At 51.3% G+C, this 20,359-nt stretch overlaps 1 protein-coding gene across 1 annotated transcript in view; it reads left to right on the top strand.

Annotated features, from left to right (window-relative positions):
* Positions 1-4,670: 4,670 nt before the first annotated feature.
* The window catches only part of Sel1l3 (SEL1L family member 3), a 97,808-nt gene continuing 82,119 nt past the window's right edge, over positions 4,671-20,359 (top strand). Inside the window, exons 1-2 of the mRNA XM_026403106.2 lie at positions 4,671-4,895; positions 17,280-17,850. Coding sequence (XP_026258891.2) covers positions 4,731-4,895; positions 17,280-17,850 — 736 coding nt within the window. The 5' untranslated portion in view covers positions 4,671-4,730. The remainder of the gene's footprint in view (positions 4,896-17,279; positions 17,851-20,359) is intronic.

Genomic DNA, 20,359 nt, shown 5'->3' on the forward strand with positions numbered 1-20,359 from the left:
TGCCTTTCCCCGCTCAGGGTGGGGCCAGAATTGAGCTGAATATGCACCTATTCAGAAGGGCAAAGAGCCAAAAATAACGAGGAGCAACAGCATTTCATCTGACAGGCCCAGAAATAGAGCTCATTTTGGAGCATGCCAGGGCTGCCGACCCAGTGAATCCAGAGACCTTCAACATTCCCATAAAAATCCAGGGAGAGCTCTGGGGCCAAGAGATAGGCGCTTCCCAGCTCCTCCCTGCAGCTGCTCAGAGCCAGGCTCTGTGGCCCCCACGCAGAGCCCCAAGCAGGTCAGGGGCTCAGATGATGGGGCGGAGGCTGAAGAGAAGAGGACGGAATCTGGTGGAATGTTCTGAAGAAGGGACAAGAGGGGACTGGTAAATGTGCAACAAAGAACAGAGCCAGGAAATGGATCTAGGGAAGGTGAAGCCGAGGGTCCTGAACAAAAATGAAAACGCTGGACAGGAAGAAATGGCACGCAGGGCTTAGCCAGATTCCAGAGGTCACCTAAGCAGAGGGAGGGAAAAAGGCCACCGTTTCCTTATTGGGTTAGTGAGTATAGAGCCTGAAAGCAAGCTTCTCTTCTATTTTTGCTTTCTTCTCTTCTATTTTGATATGAAAGGCAAATGTCGCCATTCATTCATCTTCATTTTGAATAACTGAAATCACAGAAAGGAGGAGGGGGAGGGGGAGGCAAAAAGGACTCCAGAATCCCAGAGAACCTGAGTGTAGAAATAGACCAGGAGGGAACAGTGGGTTTAAAAAGGGTGGGGGCGGGGAGGGAAACAGTAACTGAAATGAAGAGGATGGGTTCCATTTAGCCAGGAGTACCTCTGAGAACCTTGTGTTTATAAGCCATGGGGGTGGGTACACAGAGGTGACTGAGAAACAAGCCCTGCTTTCACGACACTTCGAGACTTGAGAGCAGTCCAACCAACCACAATACCTGGCAGAGTTGGCCAATGGCCACAGGGAGAACTGACCAACTGTGCCCGGACCTGAGGTCAGGAGGGACTACTCCCTAGGGCTGGTGGCATGTGCCTGGGTCCTAGCCATTTATATAGGTAAAAGGGACATTTTTCACTCCCACAGAGTGCCTCCCCCACACCTCTTCCAGCGCAGAGGTCAGCTGTCTCTGTAGGGACAAATCCCTTTACCTTAAACATCCATAGCACCAATTAACATGGTTTCTAAGTGCCCCTGTGGACATTGCCAGTCCAAAGGCACATTTCTGCTAACCCAGGAGGATAAGAATTCAGGAGTTTTCACAGTACAATTATATTCTGGTTAAAGCCTATCTTTTTTTTGGGGGGGGTGCTGGGGATGGAACTCAGGAGCATTTGACCACTGAGCCACATCCCTAGCCCTATTTTGTATTTTATTTGGAGACAGGGTCTCACTGAGCTGCTTAGCACCTTGCCATTGCTGAAGCTGGCTTTGAACTTGCGGTCCTCTTGCCTCAGCCTCCTGGGCCACTGGGATTACAGGTGTGCATCACCACACCTGGCAAGACTAGCTTTTATGATGTTGGTTTCTTTCTATTTTTTTGATGATAAAAATCCCTTCCCCTTCTAATAAAATGATGTTGGTAGAAGACAATATATTTTAGATGTTTAAAAAATATATTTGTACTTGACAAGTTAATAGTTGGCCGACTGCATCAGCTCCCGAGATTTGACTCATCTTAGTCCATTTCAGAGTCTAAGAACAACTGGCCCAGGGTGCCAGGCTGGTCCATCGAGGTAAGCTGTGGGCCTCTTTCCCTCTTCTCCTTTAGGCCTCTGGCTCTTCCTCCTCCTCCTGAGCTGCCTAGACTGAGGCCCCACCCTTCCTCCAGATTCATTGCCTTGGTCCCTTTCTGTGTTGGGGTGTGGGACTATTCTCTCCTGTCTCCTTAGAGGGGACGTGATAAAGTGGCTCATTGGCATGAAGGAGGCCAGATTCATTCACTCTCCCCCTGGGGCCTTTGGGGTTTAGTGCAGTATTAAAACTTAATTCAAACCAATGAATTGTAATGGTGGAATATCAGCCCTGCCACGGGGTGATGGGAGAAACATATTTATTTTTAAATACAGGATCCTCTGGAATCAAACCACACACTTCAAATGACTAACAAACCATAAGAAAAAGCAACTGTCTCACAGAGCTAAATGTCATGCTCCACTGTGAAAAGAGGTCCTGGCCTTCCTTCCCTCTGCTCTCTCCCATACAGGATTTGTCAGCCTCCGCTCCCTGGGAAGCACAGCCACCCCAAAGTCCCTTTTAGACGACTCCTGTACTTTGGAGGCCAATTTTCTGCACGCCTGTTGCTCTTGGCAGAGTGGATGGTCCTGGATTCCCAGGGCCCTGGGTGGTGCCCACATGCAGCAGGGAAGCAATAGAAGATAAGTAAGTGAGCAACCCGGAGTAGAGAGCCAGGTTAAATATAGCCAGCCCCCTGCAGGGCTCCTCTGCATGGACAGTACTTGAGTGAATGCAAAGGCTTAAAGCCCGCAAAAGCTTTGAAAAACTGCAATTCCATGAATCCTGATTACAAACAACCGCAGGGAACCATTCAGACCAAGGGAGTCTGGGTGCAAGGAGGGAGCAGAAAAATTCAGGAGAAATACCCAGGAAGTCAGGTGGAAACCCCAGGAACACTGCAGTGCTAAGCCCCCTTCTCCTGGACCCGCTGATGAGCTTCATCTCACATGCATTAAGTATGGTCTGTATTTTGGCCTGTTGAAAAAAAATATATAGAGATAGGATCTGGGACAAAGCCACTTACTCTTTTGTTCCCTTGGACACTCAACAGAATAAATAGTTTTCTGCATTACATGGAAGAATTTTAAATGCTTTGTTTCTGCAGAAGTGGGACAGGCAGAGTGGGAACATCTGTCAACTCCCCCCCACCCAAGTATTTTCCCAGTGGCAGCTAGCTGAGAAAGGGCAGGAGTCCCCTTTCCTACAAGCCACTGGTTCTGGAAGTTGGGTCTCTGGATTCATGGGTGCTACCTGAGGGCTTTGCAGAGAGCCAGCTTCTCAAGCCCCACCCAGGAACCACTGAACCTGAAATTCTGTGGGCGGACTCCAGTCACCCATTCTAAGGATCCTTCCGGCTGTTTGGCCAGGGTGGAAGTTTGAGAAACACTGGTGTAAATACCTTGGCGTCTGTACCTGGGGGCCAGGGGCTTCACACAGGGCAACAGCTCTTAGGTTACTTAAAAAAAAACAAAAAAGAGGGAAGGGATGACTCAGCTGCCAGGACATCGCCAGTGTTGCCAGGCCTGGGATGAGATGGCTGGGCACGTCCAGGCACAGGGGACCTTCTATTCAACCCTGGGCATGGCATCTTCACCACCAGTCTAGGCCCATGCCTGTGGTGACTTGACCCACAGTAGTGGCAACTCTACGGACTCCCGGTCTATTATTAGTTCCACAAATCCACCAGTGCCAAAGGGAAGCTTCTGCGAACTTTCGAAGGTAGCTTAACTGTTTCAGAGCAGCAGCTCTGGGCCTCTAGCAGTTGTCCCAGCGGCCAAGCGCTTCCCGGACTCCAGGGCGCCCAAGTCCCTTCACCCCGCCGTTCCTCTCCACTTGGCCACAGAACCCGGGCGGGCGAGCAGCCAGTCCCAACCTGCGTCCCTGAGGCCAAGGATGTGTCCTGGTTTTCTAAAAGCTGTTGGTGCACTTCAAGGGCCTCACCCCTTTCATTTGCGGCAGGGGTACGATTGGACTGGCCTAATTAATTCATTTTCTTTTCAGTCTAAAGTGGGAGCCGGAGCCCAGGGATGCAAATCGAATACAAACCCGCTCCGGGCGCCAATACTCTGGACAATTAAAACAAAGAGCGCGGCGGCAGCGGCGGCTGCACCGCACAAAATCCTCGGGAAACATCCAGAACGTGTCACCAATCAGCCTGCAGGGTGGGGCGCAGCCCGGGCTGAAAGCGCGAGAGCCGGAGGGCGGCCACAGCCCTGCAGGTGGACAGGTGGAGGTTGGCAGGGGTCAAAATCCATCCTTGAGGACTTGAAGCTGAGCCGCTGCGTGGCACAACTCCAGGGGGCACGCTCGCCCTGCGGGAATGGCGCCCCTGCCCCAAAGCCAACAAACAAAACCCATGGCACGGGCGGGAACTGGGCTGCGCGGCCGCCAGAAGGGGTGGGTGGGAGAGGGCGACGGCCAGAGGGAGGAAGAGGAGAAGGGAGGGGAGTTAGGGAGAGAGGACACGGGAGAAAGTGGGGGAAAGAGGGGGTCAGCAGGAGAGGCGAGGGAGAGGAAGCAGGGCACGCAGGGAGAGGAGGGGGTCGCAGAGAGCCAGGGCGCGGAAGGGGGGCGAAGGCGGAAAGAAAAGAAAGAGAAAGGGGCCGGCTGGCGGCGGAGCGCACCGCGCAGGGGGCGGCGGCGGCCGGGGGCGGGACCCGGTCTGTCCCCACCTGCGTGGGCGCCCGCTGCCGGGAGCGGTGGGAGCCCCGGGGCCGGAGGGAGCGGCCGGGAGGCGGGCTGGGCAGGAAGGCAGAGGGGAGGGAGGGGACGGGGACTAGGAGGCGGGGAGGAGCCGGCGCTCGGCTGGGGCTGCGGGGGCGGCGACGGCGGGAGCGGCAGTGGCGGCGGCGGCGGGTCCGGCGGTGGCGGCAGGTGGCCCCGCGCTCGGCGGCCGGCCCGGCCGGGGGCGGGCGGGAAGGTGGCGCCTCGGGCGGGGGCCGGTCCCTGCACCAGGTGACCTGTTCCGGCCCGGATCCGGGCGGCCTCGCCATGCAGCGGCGCGGCACGGGGCTCTGGTGGCCGCGGCAGCAGCAGCAGCAACCCCCGCCGCCCGCGGTCGGCCCCCGGGCCGCAGCCATGGCTCCCCCGAGCGGCGGTGTCCCCCCGGGCCTCGGCGGCCGCCCTGCCTGCGCGCTGCTCTTGCTCTGCTACCTGGTGAGCGCCGGACCCCACTCGGGTCCTCCCTTCTGCGCCGGGCTCCCGGGACGCGGGTGGGGGCGGCCTGGGACCCCAGCCGTACGGGGTGGGGACGGCGCTGCTAGTTTTCTCTCTTCCTTGCCGCTGCGCCCCGGGCGCTCTGGGCACCTGGGATGGGTACCGGGGCGCGGACCGGGGAGCGTGCATCGGACTTGCTTCTGTCGGCTTGTGTCTGTTGCTCTCCCTCTCAGACTCGTCGTAGACCGGGGTCAGGTCCCCTTCGGGATCCCCTGTTGTCCCCCACTCAGTCTGAAAACCTCGCTACCCGGAGATCGCTCCCCGCCCCACCGCGCTCTGCTCTCCAGCCCCCTCCCAGCCTTCCTGGGCTTCCCTCTTATTTTCTCCAGGCTCCTTTCCCTCCGGTGCTCAAGTTCGGCTCAGGCTCTCAGCACCTACCAACCGCTTCGACCCTTTTTTAGTTTCCACCGGGTCCTCATGGCCCGGACGGTTTTGTGCCAACGCGCCTCGCGTTTCCAGCGCTCCTTAACTCCTCCGTGGTCACTCCAGCCAAGTTGCGGATGCCAGAAAGAAATCTAGTTCTTTGTAACACGCTTACCGCCAGAGTGGTGACTTTAGCTGCGTCTTGAACGTTGTCATTTCAGAGAATGTGCAGGGCTTGTGTACGTCAGTTTGCAATTTGCCCACTTCTTGGCTCCTGTTTTACTCATCAACTAAATGGCAGTAGTCTATTTTTCAGAACCAACTCATTTTAAATATCAGAGTTATCGAGACCCTCAGAACACAGTGGGGAAATATTCCTCAGTTCCTTTATGATGGCTTGCTTTCTCCTGTTTTTGAATTCTCCCAAACAATAGTAGATTTACAGAAGGCGACACCCTTGCTGCCCAGCCTACCTTATGTTCCAGGATCCTGCAGAAACCCCGGGTTATCTCGCCATATATTACTGTAAATAAATGAAATGGAAACTGCTGAATCATGAAACTGATGTAATAGGAAATTCACAGAATGTTTTTTAAAAAAAATTGAGCAGTGTCATTGTCCAGAATTCTTTTCACTTATGTATCATTGTCATTATCTGGAGTCTTTCTTTTTAGCAGCTCAAAACTCCCCAGGAGATACTGGCAGGGATTAGAATTTGATTCTGAAGAAATTTGCCACTCAGCTGAAGGTTTTTTTTTTTTTTTTAACACTCTACTTATTGGATGCTTCATTTCTTGAAGCAAGAGTGTAAAAATGCAAATCGTATTTCTGCCTTTGTATCTACCTGTTGAGCAACCCAGGCTTTCGCTCATATTTCAAAATTAGCCAATACCAAATTCTGTGATTGGATTTAGTTCATGTTTTCACAAGAATTTGTCAGTTAACATGAGTGATTTTTTTTTTCGCCCAGAGGATATTATTATTTAATATTTATGCCACAGGGTTACAGCACACAGGCTCATAAATAAAACTGCCACAACAAATGGCAGGGTTTCAGTTTAAACAGATGATCCCTGTCCACAAGGCCCTGCTGGTTATCCAAACAGAAGCAGAAATGATGTGGTAGAGCTGAGCACGAGACATGCACGTACAGGTGGTCTGGAAAGTTCCACGTGGAAATCTCTAGAGCTGGCAAGGAGGGACCACTTCTCGAGAGTTCTAGAAATCAAGAGGTACGAGTGCAAACCCTAGTGGCCTGAGTGATTCTGATCCGAGGCAGAGGATGGAACAGCTCAGAAGTTCTGCACGGGCGGAGGGGACTGGAGAGAAGGGATCACAACGAGGGAAAATGATAGACTGGAGACGTGGTAGACTGGAATGAGATAGGGACTCAGTGAGGTAGAGCTCCAGAAAGAGATTATAGAAATACTGTAATGTGGAAAATAACTAGAGCATGGACGAATGTCTTGCAGCCGGCGAAGGAATGGGTTTTGGATCATCATGGAGGGGGACCTGTCAGTGCTTTCTGCTTGTGCTTGTTTCCTTCCGAGGGGCTCCCAATACCAAAGAGAGACGTTGATAAGCAAGAAGGGCCGTTGTGCAACGGAATGAGAAGGTTTTGCGCACCCTGGGAAGCCAAGGCCTGACTCAGAAGGCTGTCTCTAGTTTGTTCCAGTGTCTGGCCACATGCTGGGGATTTTTGTTCTCCAGGTGTGTCCTAACTCAGGCACTTCCAAAAGGCAAGGCCTCCTGATCCCAGACAGGCTTGGTGTGTGAATTGGAGAAAATATTAGCATTGCTATGTGATGAGCACTGTGAAAAGACTGAGAAGCAATGCAGATGCATCATTGTGTACAGTCTGTTGAACCAAGGAAGGCTCCCTGGAGGAGGCAGTTGTTCAGGGGGATAGAAGTGGGCAGGTGGAGGGTAGAAGTGGAGCAGAACAGCCAGTCAGGATCTCAAGTATATGTAGACAGTGGAGTGAGAAAGCACTTCTGAAATTTGGAAGCCTAAACAAAGTAACAATAGCCTGTATTGTACTGAGTCATTTATAGGCATTATCTAATATGAATCTTAGCAACAACCTGGTGAAGTAGGAGCTTTTATGATCTCTATTCAGATGAGATAAGGGAGGCACAGAGAGGTTAAGTCATTTGCCCCAAGCCACACAGTCTATCTAATCTCTAGAGCCCTGGCTTTAACCCATGCAGGTTTTTTGCCCTCTGGATTTTGCTGCATGAAACCCAGTCCCCTCGTGCATAATGTATGGTCCATTAGCAAAGCTCTAGCAATTAGCTACTGTGTGGTTGGCCAGGATGTGAGGTCATTTCTAAAGTAAACTGAAATACACAAAGCAGGAAGCACAGGCCACAGAATCGAAGCAGGATGTTAGGTAGAGGGGGGAAAAAATAGACAGACAGACAAACCAGAAAATGTTTGCCATCCATAATGGAGAGGTAAAGGAGTGGGTCTTTATATAGTCCCCAGGCAACTGGACGGCTCGCATTTTAGTTTGTGTAGCTGTGTGTCCCGGTGTCTAGCAAGTGTTCACTGGGATGCATTCAGAGCCAAATTGTCAGTGATTTGGGGACCAGGCCCTGCTCTGTGTCAGTCTGTTCACAAGAGCTAAAGACTGAAAGTGGCTTTCTCCACAGAAGGCCTTGAGCCCCTGTCCCCCTGGGAGTCAGGGGACCGAGGACAGGGAATCCTGCCTTCTCCACCAGCTGGGGCAGAGCAACCTTGCACATCAGCCCGTGAGGACGGTGACTGTAGCTAGGATACTGCCAAAGCATGGATAATTGTGATGAGGCCCGAAAGATAAGTCACGGATCGACGCCAAGCAGATTTCTGAAAAGATGATCCCTGGTTCCAGCGACTGCCAGAAAATTCTGAGGTCACCAAAGGTCAAGATGCAGGGAGCTTCCCCGCAGGGGATGAGGGCCTGGAAAGCAAAGGACTGGAGTGGCTTCCCTTGAGGTCACCGGGGCTGAGAGGCCTGCTCGATGCAGGACTCGCCCACCCTGCCCCACCGACCCCACTAACACTTAGCCGCCTCTTCCGTGGCGATGGTGCTTCTAGACGGCAGTTCCATCCACCCCGAGCTCTAGTCTCCAGTGTCTGATTTTTTTTTTCTTAAGTGAGAGAATAAATCTCCTAATGGCCAATATTGATGTCAGCGGTAGAGATGAAATATTCAGAATGGACATTCGCGCTTGTTAGACAAGCAGGGGACAAAGAAATGAGGACATCAGCAGCCCAGGTACACGTAAGGATCATTGCCAGACGGTCACTGCCTTTGTCTTGTACAGGAACCTCTCTAAGTGGCCACGTCCTGTCAGGTAGCCATCCAGGGGTATTCGTTAGCCCCCGTGGGCAATGCACAGCATAGGAAGACCCCCAGTCAGTCAGCTGCAGGAAGAATGATGTGGGCGTTTGAAATACAGAGATGACCTCAAAACTCCAAGAGCATCCACGTTCGTCCTGCCTGGTGCTCCTAAACTCTCCATCACGGCGCTCCCATGTGCCTTCTGTGTCTTCTGGCTGCCTGTTGGCAGAAGTGTGGGAGCAGAGGAAAGATCCAGGGGAGAGGTAGAAGGGAAGAGATGAAGAACCCAGGCAATTCACTGAGAAGGTGGATAGACTCGCGCAGATCATAAATAGCCTTTAGTGAGTTCAGTTGCCCTGTTGGCTGGTCCCATCCTCCTGGCAAAGGAGCCGAGGGTGGGAGGCAGAGCTGTGTAGGGCCCAGCCCAGGAGCTTCTGCAGCTCATGTCCCCCAGCCTTACCCATAGTCGTGCTGGCCCGTTGGCCCCATCCTGTGTGCAAGGCAACATCTGTTCTCCCGAGACTTGAGGTCTGTTGACAAGATGGGACTGTAGTCCCCTTCCCCCACTCTTTCAAGATGGGAATGAAAGTCCCTCATCCTAAGCCAGAGGCAAGTGGGTGAGTGGGAGCATCATTTGGGTGTTTCTGGACAGAAAGGGGCCATCATCTTTGACTTTAGAGTCAATCAACAAGGATTTGAATCTTGGATCTGCTTTTTGGTAGCTGATTGATGCTGGGCAAGTTGCTTACCCACTCTGAGTCCATTCCATGCCCTCCGCTGGGAAGCTGGAATGCCGTCTCCCTCACGGGCCTGTGGCGGGGATTAGGTTAGAAGTGAGAATCTCCACAAAGGTGTATCTGAGAGGATGAGGCTAGATGTGGATGAGAAGAAAGATTCAACACACCTGTCCCAACGTCCAGCAGGCGATAGGGCCTCAGTGAACCCAACCAACCTCAGTTCCCTTCGGGTGATTTGAGTTGCCAAGAAACAGCACATTCAATAGCCTGGGTGGAGGGATGGATCTCACACAACCGGAAACATGGATCATCTTTGTGATGGCATTTCTCTGGCCAGCCCCCAGGTTTGGGGAGGAGTGGCGCTTGACTGGGAAATGTTTCCCAAGGTACATGGTGGTTTTAAAGTCCATATTGACATCATCGTCCATTCTCCTTAATTGCATGCTTTGTTGACATAAACAGAATTTCTGCTTATGTCTAGTCAGCAGAAATCGGAAAAACCAGGCCCTTTTAGGCTGATACAATTACTTTTTTGACCTGTGGAAGTTTGATCGGGCCAGTTTGGAGAGAGAGTGCTCATGAGCCAAGGTCTTCTTAGGTGACTGATGGGGAGAAATGGGGAGAAATGAGACACTCAATTATTGTTTGCATATCAGACCTACGCACCTACACGTGTAAGTCTAAATGAACTTGCCACAGTGAGATGTGAACGATTTAAGATTTTCCAATCTCTGTTTCTTCTTTAAATAGCTCATGGGCCATACAGAGAAAGAGCCAAGTTTCCCAGCTCTCTGAAACAGGGTTATTTGAATGGAGTCTCTCCTTATTGATTTTGTTTAAAGGAACCAAATGCAGTCATCCTAGAAGTTGTTTAGGCTGTGCTGAGAATTTTGTTTTTTTCCATTCACCAGATACATAAATTCACCTGTTTTTTTTTTTTTTTTTTGATTCCCAAGCTGAATTAATGCATTTAGGTCTCCAAATTTGGGTCTTCTATTATGAACACAAATTAACTGGCCCATTTCTTTCCCCACTTCTTTTTAAAAATCACAATACATACATAAAGACAAAAGAAGTCTGTTTTGTGACAGTGTGATGTCAAACTTGACTTTGGTCAGGCCTCACTTCTGCTGAGCAGACGTTGGAGGGCCCAGGCGTCCTTCAGCTCCAGCTCCGTGTGTGCAGAGCAGATCAGCCGTGCTGAGGTGGGACCTCCACGTGGCTGCCTAAATGTCATCATCAGAGGGGTGCAGGGGTCCCCCCTTCACTGCACCTCTCTTGCTTGGAGCTGTAGTGCATTTGGACTGTGCTTTTAAGGCATCCTCTCCCAAAGCTGGCACAGAAATGCCGACAGGTGACGTTACCTCAGTGTTTTTTCATTATCCCCTTAACATGGGCGAACTTGCCAGATGAACAGGAACCCAGCCGAGGGTTAGCGGGATGGGAAATGTTTAGAATTTAATTCGTATTTTTGGTGTGGAGAGATGGAAACGTTCTCGAGGGTAGTGCGGTTGTCGGAAAGGTCTGGAGGAACAAAATAGCTGACAGAAGTACACCCCCAAATAGGTGTGGCGGGGTGTGTGGTGTCAAGAGTGCCACCTTCCCCATCCTCAGAGTCGCTAGGTCCACTCTGACCCCGCGGGCCTGGTGAGGTGCCAAAAGGTAAGTCGATGAGACTGGATGCATAAGACACCCACCCCACCCCACCGCTGGAGAAGGACAGTGGGTACTCCAGATTGGATCCCGTCTTTTGGCTTACATGCAGGTCCCGCCAGGGCTGAGCAGCATTGGTGCAGGAGGGGTCACTGAGGCACCTGGCGGGAATACGCATGCCCAATCCCTTATCGCAGCAAGAAACACTAGGCTCCTCCCGTGTGCCACGCTCTAGCCGAGCAGCTGGAGACAGAGCAGTGGCGCCCATCTGAATTCCCAGTTTCCAGGCGAAGGGACACGCGGGATTATCTTTTAGGTTATGTTAATGCAACCTGGCATGTGAAAATACCTGTGAAGGCTGGACACATGTTGTGCCTGTAGCCGGAACTCTTCAAGTTCATTGCTTTATTTTCCTGGCAGGAAGCAGCTGAGAGCCACACAGAGGACCTGAGCCAGGAAACCAGTTTCAGCTTAATCGATATTTGGAGTGTGAGGTGTTGCTAATCGGTGTTGGTTTGGTACGTGGTAGAAGTAGCCACCACTCATGATGTAGCAGCCACCCACGGGGTGGATTCCACCACGAGGTTCCAGCTTCCTGCATTCCAGAGGGACCCCAAAAGCTGAAGACGGAGGCCTTCTGGAGGGCCGGAGACCACGCTCCGCTCCCACCACACCGGGGGGTACTGAAGCACCCGATCACGTTTCAGCCACTGCCGGGTCCTGACGTCACTTTTCTTTTGTGTTTCATTTGTCACCCCGCTTCTTCTGCTTCTCAAATATGCCTCTCCGTCTGCGAAATTATATCTCTGTCCCCAGCCTGGCTTTGGGTTCTCGTCTGATTTAGAGCTTTTCTGAAATAAACCAGATCAAGGTGTCAGCAGCGGCGACCTGGACACCTTAGACACACCTGGCGCCAAGCCCTGTTGCCTAGCTGGGCATGAAATGTTCCTTGTGGGGTTTTTCCTCCCCTTTCTTAGGTGATGGCTCCGTACAAAGCATGACTTCTGTCACCCTGTGTGCTTCAAAACCCCATCTAGAATAAAAGTTGATAATCTAGAACGGTGGTTGGCAAACTCGGGCTCATAAGCCAGGCCACCCAGCTGCCTGTTTTTGTAAAACAGAGTTGTATGGGACGATGGTGTCTGTGGCTGCATTCACACTGCAGCAGAGCTGAGGACACTGAGTGGCCCAAATATTTCAAATAAGCCTCAGGTTCAACGGAGGCTAAAAAATGCCCCCCGAACCCCCAAACCATGTCTCCTGTCATTATCCCCTAAACAATACAGAAAAATAACTGCGTAGGTACCACCTGAGTTGTATTAGCTACTGCCAGCAACCTAGAGATGACTTAAAGTATACAGGAGACTGTGCCCGGGTTATATGCAAATGAGCACATTATATAAGGGACTTGAGCATCCACAGATTTTGATGTCCTTGGGGGTCCTGGAACCAGTCCCCCATGGTTACGGAGGGATGACTGCATTTACCATCTGGCCACTTTTTGCAGCAAAATCTGCTAGCCTCTAATGTAGAATATCACCGTCCGGGAGAAAAGTTCAAGCCACATAATATGATTTTGTATTCAGTAGTTTCCATATCAAAAACGTCAACAAGAACAGGTGTAATTGATTTTAATATTTTATTTAACTTGAGGTATCCAAATATGATCACTTCAACATGCAATCAATATAAAATTATTAATGAGATGTTTCAAAGACTTTCTTTAAATCCCAAGGCTTTGAAATCAGTGTTTCTGATGTACTTTGGGCACATCTCAGCGAGGACCAGCCACTTTGCAAGTGTCTAATCTGCCAGGGGACTGCCATGTTGAGTAGCCTGTGTCTAGAGCTCCTGTCCCTGGGGTGTGCTTTTACTGAGACTTTGAAGCAGGTGAAAATAAAATAATCTTCATATTGGGGTGTATGAAGATTTTCTTGGGAATAGAATTTGCAGAGAAGGCTCGGAGAGGACCCGGGCGAGGTGTGTCTCTACCTCCTCATGCACAGTGGTATGTGTAACACACCAAGCCAACTGAAACCAGGCCAGCGGGCCGCTGTGCTTATTAATGCGGAAAAGTGTGACGGGTGCATGTTTAGCAATCAGATGTAAAATAATGAAGTGGATTATTATTAACTGCACTTTGCGATGAAATCTCATGAAATCAAATGGCCTTTCGCCAGCATTCTGTTTAAAAGAGGTTTTCATTGGCGTTAGCTGCATCCGCATTAAAGCCATTACGAGGGAGGAAAGGAAAAAAAAAAAGGGCAAAGCAGGAGAATTGGGCCTGGGTGAGTTTTTAAAGTACAAATAAAACGAAGGAGGAAGGGGTTGAAATCGTTCTTTGGAACAGAACACGGTTTTTGATATTTAATATACCATAGCATGTCCTGGGCTCAGTACTCCCTGTTGTCTCACTAAATCAGCAAACGTCTCCTTGCGCTGAATTTGGCAGGGAAGCATCTGGCCGGTTGCTGTGGGATCAAGACGCGCTGGCCGCCCCTGGGCTGCTCTTCTGGGCCAGCCGCCCTCAGCGCCAGGGGCACCGCAAGCGCTGGCTTTGGGCGCAGCTCTGGGGCGCGCTCAACTGCTTCACGCCGAGCTGCGTGGTCCTGGCCCATCTGGGGGCGGAATGAAGGGACCGCTGCTTGGGCAGGAGCGCTGGGCACATCTCTGTTTCAGCCTGCACTGGCACAGGCCACCGAGAAGCAGTGGGTCTTCCGAGTTGCCACCACGCGATGGGCGGGGCCTGGCACCCGGTGGCACCCGGGCTCACGTCTGCGGACCCAGCAGCTGGTCCACGCGCGAGAGACTCTGCTCTTAGTTGTGGCTTCCTGGTTCGCAGTTTGAGGGCGTGGGCAGGCGCCACCCAGGGCTCCCCTGCCCTACGGTGGTTCTCCTCTTCCAATTATAAGACCGTTTTCATATTTGTTTTCTCCCTGTAATTTGGCAGCATAAATGAGAACATAAAACAATGCAATCGCTCCCCGTGGGGGACCACAGTTGGGACTGTACCTACTCTACATATTTCTTCCTACAGGTTTCCCATGACTGATCCGAGGAAGTGGCCAGCCCTTGATTCTTCTCTGCCATGTGTAGAAACTGCATTTTCCATGTCACCTTTCGGCACTGTAGCCCTCCCTGCTCTTTGAATAGTATTCATGTGATGCAGAGTTCCAAAGATAAAGAAGAGAGCACAAGGCCTCGCACCCTCTTGCCCTGTCTCTGGTCACCTTATCCTTGTCCTCGTTCCATGTGAACAATCAGTGCTATGTGTATTCAAGGAATATATTTTTACTGCGTGTGTGTGTGTGAGTGTGTGTGTGTGTGTGTGTGTGTGTAAAATTCAATATAGTATTTTTGAATCTGTTTCAAAACAAAAGAAAAAAACTTCAAACCAAAAAACCCTTTAGAGATTATCCCATGGTCTGCACATGAAGATGTTCCTCTTTTCACAGTTGTATAGTACTCCAGGAATGGAGTTACTATAACTTTTTTTTTTTTTTTTGGTACCAGGGATTGAACCCAGGGGTGCGGAACCAACCTACATTCCCAGTCCTGTCACCTTCATATCTTATTTAGAGACAGGGTTTCCCTGAATTGCTTAGGATCTCCCAAGTTTCGGAGGTTGGCTTTGAACTTGTGATCCTCCTGCTTCCTCAACTGCTGGGATTACAGGCATGTGCCGCTGTGCCCGGTGGATGTACTATGATTTAATCAGCCCCTATTGATGAAGTTTCCATCCTCTGCTGTTGAAACAGTGCTGGTGTGAGACAGCTGTGTGTCCATCATTTCACACAGGTTTGAATACATTTGTAGGATACGCTCCTAGCATGGGATTAGCGTCTGTCCTCGGTGATTACCGCCACCAACCATACCTAAGAGAGCTTGCTTCCTGACTCCAGCCAGTAACATGCGACCTGAAGTTTTGATCTGTGAGTCTGCTAGGTTAGAAACGGTACCCCGGTGTGGTTTCTACTTGCCTTCCTCTTACTTGAGTGAGAATTTACTTATCAATGAGCTACAGCCGTGGCTCACTTTCCTGTGGATCATTGGCTAGGTTTCTGATTGGCTGTCAGTGGCTTTAAGAGGGACGCACCACCTTCTTTTACAGCACCCTTCCTTGGTCTTCGCTGTCTGTAGAGAGAAAGTCACCTTCCTGGGGCGGGGACTCCACGCTTCAGGGCCAGGACCTACTTTCTTTCTGTCCTGTCTCCCTGTGTGTATGTGTACCTCCCTGCTGGTGTTCACTGGCCACAGGATCCTCACCTGAAGAACTTCCCTTCGTCCCTCAAGGCCCCACCGAAATGCCACCTCTCCATGAAGCCTGCTCTCGAGCCCCAGGCAGGTCCCTGGGCCCTGGTGCTGTCTCCCCTGGGCTTTGGCATCTGAGCCCTGACCGTGCTCCCCCTTCACCACCGTGATTTCTAGACATCCCTAATGTCACACTTCAGGCCTCTGCATGGCTCCGAGCCAGAATTGAAGAAACGAGACTCTATTTCTTCTTCTTCTTTTTTTTTTGGAGGAGACCAGAGTGACCTTTTTCATAACATAAAACTTGCCATTTTAGCCACGTTGCAGCGTCTAGTTCGGTAGTCTTAAGTGAATTCACGTTGCTGTGTGACAGCCAGCACGTCCCATCTCCGGCACACTTATGTCATCCCACACCGAAGCTCTGACCCCTCCGACACAGGCTGCCCTGGCCCCTGGCAACCCCATTGTCCTGTGTCTCTGTAAAGGGACTGCGCTTGTGTCTCATGTAAGCGGATCGCACCACGCTGTTCTGTTGGTCCGGCTCACTTCTTGTTCTGTTGGTCCGGAGGCTCACTTCTCTTAGCTCGTCCTCCGGCTTCCTCGGTGTCACAGATGTATCAGAATTTCGTTCCATCCCAGTGCGTGTTCTCCGCCTTTGTGTATCTTGAGTTGCTTTTAGTTACCGTGAAGAATGCTGAGCACACAGCGCTCCCCTCGCGGCCCTGCTTTCATCTCTTTCGGGTCTATACCCAGAAGTACCATCGCTGAATCAGCTCGGGTGCTACTTGTGTCTCTAATTTTCCTTTTTTTCATCACTAGGGATTAAACCCGGGGGAATTTTACCGCTCAGCTATATTCTCATCCCTTTCTAAAAATTCTTATTTTGAAACAGGGGGTTGCTTCGTTGCTGGTGCTGGCCTTGAACGTGTGATTCTCCTGCCCCAGGCTTCTGAGTAGCTGAGATTACAGACGTGCACCTCCTTGCCCGACTAGATATGTCATTTTTAAAAAAGTAACTGCTGTGCTTTTATCCATAGCAGGTGCACCTACCAGTAGTGCACAGGGCTTCTGATTTCTTCATCTCCCCACCAACATGCATTATCTTCTGTTTTTCTTTCCTCTTCCTCCTCTTCCTCCTCCTGCTCCTGTAGTAGCCCTTCTCATGGGTCTGAAGTGATCCAAAGTGACCTTTGGGCTACTGTGGTTTGGACAGTGAAGCACAAAGCCAGACTTAGAAGAGATCCTGGCACCCCTATTTCAGTACCACACGCTTCAGACATTGCCTTGACTTCATATCCAAGCTTCCCGGATGTCTTCTGGAAGAAATGTCCAGAGTGAGAGGCCTGATCATTTAAAGAACAAGCTCAGCAAACACACAGCTCAGACGTTTCCTGGTCCATGTGGCATCCGTCATGGCGGGAGACTCAGACACCACAGTTCGTGGCCCTGGCTTCCTGAGTGTGGCTTGGAGCTGTGGGAATCTGTGGGTCGGTCCCTCATGCAGATGTGTCCTGTCTGTACCTCCAGGAGAACTGGGGACAGGCTGGCATCCCTGCCCTCTTGCCTGGCAGGTGCACTTTGAACTCTTGTGCCACCTTTGATCTGGCAACCTTTGACTGCCATTTGAAGTCAGAACAATAATTTGGAAATGTCTGAAGCCAGGTTGTCTCTTTGTCATTCCAAGGCAGCTTTTAGTTGCTACTGGGTTTGCCACGGATTCACTCTTCCATTGGGAAGCGGGCTTTGGAATGGTTACCACGTAGCTTTGAAAGTCACATTCTGACCAGCAGATGCTGCTGAGCCCCGGAGAGGGTTTAATTTGTGTGTGTGCATGCGTGTGTTGTATTGGCTCCAATCCTTAATGGTGTTTTTGACATCTCTTATGTAGATTGGTGTTTTGCATCCCAGGAAAATAATGATGTATGCGCGTGTGTTAACATGATCATGTCTGACCTTCTGTATCTCTCTCACGTTTTTTTTTTTTCTCCTTTACAGAATTTCGTGCCGTCTCTGGGTAGGCAGACCTCCCTGACGACATCTGTGGTCCCCAAAGCCGAGCAGGGCGCAACTTACAAAGACTTTATCTATTTCACCGTCTTGGAAGGAGACGTGCGCAACGTCTCCGAGGTCTCGGTCGAGTACTTGTGCTCTCAGCCTTGTGTGGTCAGCCTGGAGGCCGTGGTCTCCTCCGAGTTCAGGAGCAGCATCCCTGTGTACAAGAAACGGTGGAAGAACGAGAAGCATCTGCACACCAGCAGGACGCAGAGGGTCCAGGTGAGATTTCCGAGCATCATGGTCTACCGAGACGACTATTTCATCAGGCACTCCATCTCCGTCTCCACGGTGGTACTGAGAGCCTGGATCTCTCACCAACGCGGCGGCGGAGACGCGAATGTGAAGTGGGAGGAAAACCTGCTGCACGCCGTGGCCAAGAACTACACTCTGCTGAAGACGGTCCCGCCCTTCGAGCGTCCCTTCAAGGACCATCGGGTGTGCCTCGAGTGGAACATGGACTACATCTGGAACCTCTGGGCAAACAAGATTCCACAGTGTCCCCTGGAAGACGGTAGGTCATCGCCTGGCTAGGAACCTTCTCGTGTCTTCAGACAGCGCGCAGCGCTGTGGGGTGGCCCTGGAGAGTCACACGTCAGCCGTCGGGGAGACGCGAAAAATGGAGGGACATGTCGAGTCTGTGGTTTTGAACTTCGGGGACAAAAGGAGAAAGATAACAAAAAAGTCAGGGTCAAGGGGAAGAGAGGAGGAAAATGAGGAGAGACTAGGACCCCAGGTGGAAGGCCGGAAGGGATAAAGGGGCCGTGGAAGGGAGTCTTTGCCCTGAAGTTTCTGTTATTTTTGAGCAGGACGTTTGCTCAGGAGGACATGAGCCCTCAAGGAGGCTTTGTGTCAGACAGGGAGGCCGCGTCCCAGAAGGGAAACTCCTGCCCGGCTTTCCTCTGACTCTGTGACTGGGGGCCTCTCTGAGCCTCAGTGTTCTCATCTGCTCAGTGGGAAAACCATTCCCCAGGAGCAGAGGGGTGAGGATTGACTGAGATGGCATTGCACAGGAGCTGGACATCTCTGGGGTCTGAAGTTCTTCCTGGCTCTGGGATGCTGAGCACCCCAGCTCTTCTCCCTGCCCTGGATCAGGAAGCCAAGGCAGCCATGCTCCCAGACCCCCTCCCAGGCTTGTACCATTTCCTAAAGTGGCGCCCCAGGACCCCCATGGTGGTACTGCCCAGCACCCCCATTATAAATGCAAATTCCCAGGCTCCATCCTTCATCACTCAGGGGCTGGGCCAGTGGGATTTTGATCCCTCTCTTACCCTGGCTGGGTCCCAGGTAGGCTTGGAGTCGAGGAAGCTCATGTCATGGGCCGAAGGCCCCTGCCCAGGATATGGGTCTTCACCCGGCCTGGTTTGGGACAAGGTGACTTAAGGACACGCGCTCTACATTCTTCCTCTAATGATCAACTTCCTGTCACCTCTGGGGCATAATTTCATGAAACAACGGCTATGGTGATTTCTGGGCGCTATGCCAAAGTGGGCATCTAGCGGAAATGTAAAGGACATGTGTGAGCGTGTATTTCCATTGGTCCTGGTCCATTGGCCATCACATCAGCCCACTGGACATTTTAAAAACACTTTATATTAACTATAGTCACAGGAATTTGCAAAAATGGTAGAGAGCCCTGTGCATCTTCATCCAGCTTTGCCCTTCGGTACCCTCTTCAATAACTATAGTACAATATCAAAACCAGGGAGCCAATGTGATCTAATAGTGTCCACCAGACTACCAACTTGAATTCAATTCCGCCAGTGCTCATGCGTGTGTGTGTGTGTGTGTGTGTGTGTGTGTGTGTGTGTGTTTCTACACGATCTTATGTTACATTATGGTTTATTCTGTCTTTGTGTGGTGCTTTGGGTACAGAGACACCTAGGAGGAGGCAGATTCCCCTTCTGCGTGTGTGTGCACGTGCGGCAGATAGGATGGGGTGGGTGATTAAATGTCTCCGATATGTTGAGCTGCATGGGATTGCATGACCAGTGTGCATCCCTGCTCCGGGCAGCACCTCGTGCCTTCCACAGGGACCCCTAATTTGTTGAGCAGAGGGAGGCACAGGACACGTTTTGCTTTTCGTCGGGGCTTAATGATTCCATTTCATGTTTGGCAAATCACATATTTCTCATTGAAGAATGATTGAATTGCGAGTTGGAAGTTTTCAAATGAAATCATTTACTAAGTTCTCAGGGCACCTGAACAGGCCCTTAAAATGTGCAACGTCTTTCCTTTGTGGCTCCTTCCCGCATTTGCAAGGCTCCAGAAGGGCATGGCGGGGTTTCTCTCCCCAACTCCGCAGAGCTTTATTTTTGGAGTGAAAACCCATTGAATAAAATTATAACGCAATGGAAAACCTTTCCTAAGAGCTAAAAAGCATTGGAAACGGGATGGGGGGCTCCATGCACCCCCCCAAACCAGCTCTGTCGCTAATCTGTGATTCGTTGTCCAAGAAAAGTGAGCGTTTCCTCCTGCTCTCTTTAAAAGCCTGGGCCATCTCTGGGAAAGTGTGAGCTACTTTTGTTCTGGACACGGGCTGTGGGACAGCAGGGCCTGGCCTCTGGCTTGTTCTTAGCAGAGGCTTCTTTATGCCACTGTCCTGGATAGAGTCAAGTGACAATGTGAGACAGCAGAACTGAGCCTCGGGGCACCTGTCGTGTCTGTACCCACTGCAGGGCCCACTGCCAAGGAGCCTGGGGAGTGGGCTCTGTGTCCAGTGCCTTGTGTCCTAGGATGGTCCTGTCTCTGAATTGAATCACTTCCTGGACTTTCAGTTTCTGGGGAAAAGTCTGCGTGCCCTCTGCCACCGGCCTGGTGTGTGGTCCTGAGGCGAGGGCTGTGTGTGGTCAGACCCACACCTGGGCCGGTCATCTCCTAGGCCAGGATCTGGCCAGGCTGTGGGTCTGGGTTTTGATGGAGCAGAGTTTTGTCCGGCCTGCCCAGTAAATCTGACCCTGATCAGGAGCCAGCAGCTTTTCAGATGTGGGTGCAAAGGCCCAGCCAGGTGCCCTTTGGTGTCC

Source organism: Urocitellus parryii, chromosome 10 (genome assembly GCF_045843805.1).
Source record: "Urocitellus parryii isolate mUroPar1 chromosome 10, mUroPar1.hap1, whole genome shotgun sequence".
Classification (NCBI taxonomy): Eukaryota; Metazoa; Chordata; class Mammalia; order Rodentia; family Sciuridae; genus Urocitellus; species Urocitellus parryii.